Source organism: Chenopodium quinoa, unplaced genomic scaffold (genome assembly GCF_001683475.1).
Source record: "Chenopodium quinoa cultivar QQ74 unplaced genomic scaffold, ASM168347v1, whole genome shotgun sequence".
Classification (NCBI taxonomy): Eukaryota; Viridiplantae; Streptophyta; class Magnoliopsida; order Caryophyllales; family Amaranthaceae; genus Chenopodium; species Chenopodium quinoa.
The window spans coordinates 791,673-796,679 of record NW_018743448.1 but is presented as its reverse complement, the minus strand read 5'-3'; the positions used below and the strand labels follow the sequence as shown (position 1 = coordinate 796,679).

The 5,007-nt window shown below is 31.9% G+C and overlaps 1 protein-coding gene across 1 annotated transcript; it reads left to right on the top strand.

The window, feature by feature from the left end:
* Positions 1 to 3,642: 3,642 nt before the first annotated feature.
* LOC110739321 lies at positions 3,643 to 4,128 on the top strand. Its single transcript, XM_021919788.1, has one exon. It carries the CDS (start codon positions 3,643 to 3,645, stop codon positions 4,126 to 4,128), a length of 486 nt encoding a protein of 161 aa, XP_021775480.1.
* The last annotated feature ends 879 nt before the right edge of the window (positions 4,129 to 5,007 follow it).

Genomic DNA, 5,007 nt, shown 5'->3' with positions numbered 1-5,007 from the left:
TCAAGCAAAGTAAGTGCTGATCACTACAGCAAAGAATAAATACACACATATACTAATCAAGTTTAGCAAAATAAATAGTGATCTCTACAACAACTAACAAATACACAGGTATATAAGATCCAGCCTATAATAACCAGTAATTATACCCTTCTCTCCTACAAGGACATAAATAATAGGTTTTTATATAGGACCCTCGTAGACATAACTTAATGTCAAGCGAAAACCAGATATAAAAAACAAAACGATACATTAACACAAACAGAACGATAAATTAACAACATTAATCTGGCCCTGCAGCTATACCAATTAGTCCTCCTAAGAATGATGACATACACACCAATGTTTATATCGTTAATATATATGTATAACCACACCAATTTAACCTCCTTCCTCCGCCCCCGCCCCTCTTCTTACTTTATTCTTCCCAGAAATTACAAGGAAAAATAATACATTTTAACATAGAAGATATTTGGTGTGGTGAAAGATACACACCTTAACACACAAAATCCTAACTTTAATCTATAAAATATCAATAAAACCACGACATTACAACCATCAAACAACTGTTCAAGAGAAAACCAGCAACTAAATGGAACCAAGAACATGTTAATTCACAACAAAATGGAACCATCAACAATGACCACCACCATTTAAAGTAGACTATTATTCCTAAAGTATAATTTCAGAATGAAGTCTAATTTCTGTAGCACACTGAATCATGTCCAGAATGACCAGGTTTAGTCTTATTCAAGTCCAGTAATCAAGTTCGGTTTATAGAGTTGTATAATATAATCAACCAAAGCCGAAACCAATAATCAACATTAGCACCATACAACCAAACATAATTATGCTTAGTAACTAGAAAATATAATTTTAAATATTTTTTATTTACTTTAATCTAAAAACTTTGAACAGAACCATACCTATAGAAACTAAGAACATGAAGAAAGCACAATACAATGCTTCTTAATCAACATGGGGTATATATATAGGCAGATGGCAAGGGTATGCTGTAGAAAAAGTAACAAAATTAAATGCATAAAATATGTACACAAACGTACTGAGGTAAAACAGGTTTGCACCAAACAAGGGAAGCTCAAACTGTTCACTGAACAGTTGAAATATGGGCAAGCCACCCTAGCATGAAGCAGCCACCCAAAATATGTACCATTCACCATAGACTCTAATTTAATACACATGTACCCGTAACAACTCCCAACAACACTAATCACCATTTAACCTCACAAATATAATCCACCACAAAACAATTCTCCTAAATCTAATCACTGCATAAACACAATGGCCTAAACGTAAGATACAAATATAATCCACAATTCTTATCTCTAATCTCTGCATAAACCACTGACTTAAAACAAAATTAATCAATCACTAATTATTCTAGAAATGAGGCAATCAACTTAATCACCCATGGCTGAAACAACTAAATTACACAAAATTAATCAAGGGTAAATCAAATCACTAACATTTTACACATGAGGCAATAAACTCAATCACCATGGCTCAAACTTAAGTAGTTGGACAAGGCAATTTGTGAGTAACCCAAACTTTTGTAGACAACTAACTTAAACAAAATTAATTAAAAAAAAAAAAAACGAAATTACTAACCATTGTACACATGAGGAAGCCATCTTAATCATCATGGCACTTAATTATTAGCTAAACAAAAAAATTCATGAATAACACAAACTGTCAACCTATGAGGTGTTACTGACAAGACACATCCAAGACAAGAATACCACAGCTCCCAACTTGTTGACTCAACAAGAATTTGCCCAATCACCAAATGGAAATGGAATTACACTCAAATGCAACACACCCAAACTCTCAAACTTTTGTAAACCTTATGAACAGTGATTTTCATTGACTGCACACTCATATCACTTTCCTTTCATGTTTGACAAGTTCCCTCTTTTTAATGGGTACGGATATATAGATAAGATAAAGAAAATATTGTTGAGAATAAAAACAAAAATGAAGTTCACATGCATGTATGTAGCATTTAGGGCAATTATATGCACAAAGTGCAATAATGTTCAATATTATATTGTAATATTGTTCCTATATATAGGGACTCCATTCACATAGTAAAAAATGAAATAATTTTCATCCATTCTACTTCACTTCTTATAAAATTTTCTCTCGGTAAAGTTTCTTTTAACATGTTATCATCACCAATTCTTAGTCAGGTATATTTATACATACTTCTCAAAATTATAAAAAATAAATACTATATACTTCTAAATATTTTGAGGAGTATGCTCTATAGTTGCCCATATTTTGGGATCCTCTATACCAGAAACTCAAATATTTACTGTATTAAAACAACGGTGGAGGAATTCTCTTATTTATGAATTCATTACTATTCTCCCTTGTTATATTCATGTTGATGTTTATTGTTTGATTCATGCATGTTGATATTACATGCTCATCTTTTACATAAAATTTAATTTTAGTGGTAACTTTGCATGCATATTATTAACTAAATTGACAAAAAGATGCAGTCTTTTTATATTTATTATTTTTCTTTCTTTTACGTACTTTTTGTGTTTCTTTCAATTTTCGAACCCATGATCTTATATAGATATTAGGGCTCTCGGACCACTATGGCTTGCATTCCCAGTGTGATAACCTTTTACAATTATAAATATTTATATTTGGACCATAATTTTTGCCAGTACATTAGACTATTATATGATATTTTTATAGTTGTACAGAATAGTAACGGATAAACCTACCTCTATAAAAGGCAGATTTCCCCCTATTTTCACCACAAATCCCTTATCATTTCCCATTTTTTTTCTTTATCCAAAAATCACCCAAAATTTTTCACCCCTTCTTCTCCGATATGTTCCCCAACGACGACAACCAAAACACCCAAAACACCCACACCTTCACCTTTGAGGAAGATTTAAGGAAGATAAAACAATATTTTCTTCTAATTATGGTGCTTGTAGTTCTGTTAGTAGCAATATTAATTTTTGTCATGATGTACAAGTAAAGTTTGTTTATTTTGTCGTTTTAGTAGATTAAAAGCATGTTTTTGTTTTATTATGTTGTTTTGTTGTTATTAATCATTATTGTATAATATTATCGTTATTATTATAACTATTATTACTACTGTTGTTGTCGTCGTTTTGATGTTTATGCGACTAATATGATTTATTTTTGCCTAATAATATAATTACTCACAATAATAAACCAAGGGGGAGAAAAGAACTACATTATTTATGGTTTATTATTGTTAAATAAATTTAATTATCATGTGTTTCATTAACAAACTATAAATATGGAAGAATTAAACATATGTGCTGCACATATGATTTATTATTATAAACTAATTATCACGTAATTTGTTGTAGTTAAAACGGGAGATCTTATGAAAAGACAATTCAGCATCCTAGATTTATCTGGAAAGAAATTTTTGGAATGGAAAGTGGATGCCATGATGAATTTAAAAGCTTGGAGCACACTGTTAAAGATAATAAAAGTCCCTATGGTCAAACAACTGATGCTACCACTTCTGCAATGACGGTTGTAAAACCTGTAATTGAATAAGAAAAGGCAAAAGCCTTAGTGTTACTAAGGCATCATTTACATGAAGGCCTTAAAATTGAGCACATGATGGTTGAAGATCCCAAAGAATTATGGGATTGCCTTAATGAAAGATTTGGATACCACAAAAGGGTGCTCCTTCCCAAGGCATTATTTGACTGGACAAATTTACGGTTCCAGGATTTCAAATCTGTAATTGATTACAATTCAACCATACATGAAATAGTATCTATATTGAGATATTGTGATCATCTAGTCACCGATGAACAGATGATTGAAAAAACACTCACTACCTTTCATGCAAGCAACATACTGTTGCAAGAACAATATCGTGAAAGAGGTTTCAAAAGGTTTAATGAATTAATGAGTGTATTGCTTGTTGCGGAACAAAATAGTGATCTTTTGTTGAAAAATCATAATCTTAGACTAACAGGGTCTTTGGCCACTCATCATGAGGCAAATGCAACAAGTTCTTATCCACCCGAGGCAAATGCTACACGAAGAGGTGGACGTGGATATTACAATGGCCGTGGAAATTATCGCGGACGAGGCTGAGGACGTGGTAGACATAATTTTCAAAGAAATAGTAATTTCAAAAAATTTCTGAAAAAACAGAAGGGACAGTCATTTTGAAGCCACAAACAAAGTCCTTCAAAAGGAAAAGACACATGTTATAGATGTGGCATGACAGGGCATTGGGGACGCACTTGTCGTACGACCAAACATTTAGTAGATCTTTACCAGGCTTTTGTAAAAGGCAAAGAGAAAAATGTAGAAGCAAATTATGTTAATGAAGAAAATGCTCCATGTCCTACCCTTGATGTGTCCGATTTTTTCATGGACAATGCTGAAATTGGAAATGATTTCATCTTTGGAGAAAATAACAATGCTTAGATAACCCATCTACTAATGTAATATATACTATGTTTTAATGTATTTTCTGTTATGTACTGTATTTTAAATGCCTAGTCATGTATTTTTAATTTCTATCATCAATGAAAGTTTGTATGATATTATTCTAAACTAATCTCATATTTATGAAGATATGGATATGCCTGAAGTTGGTTCCGAATATCAGTGCCTTTTGGACGGTGGAACAACACACACTATCTTGAAGGATATAAAATATTTTTCACAACTAAAGTTGTTTCAGGAAAATGTAAATACTATTTCTAGGTCAGCAAAATTAATAGAAGGATCTGGAAAGACTTGTATAATGCTTCCAAATGGAACAAAATTGATAATCAATAATGCCTTATACTCGAGTAAATCTCGAAGAAATCACATAAGCTTTAAAGATGTACGCCAAAATGGCTATCATTTAGAAACAATGACAACAGGTCAAAAGGAGTATTTATGCCTCACGGCAGGAAGATATGGCAAGAAACACATTTATGAGAAATTGCCAGCATATTCTTCGGGGTTATATCGTAT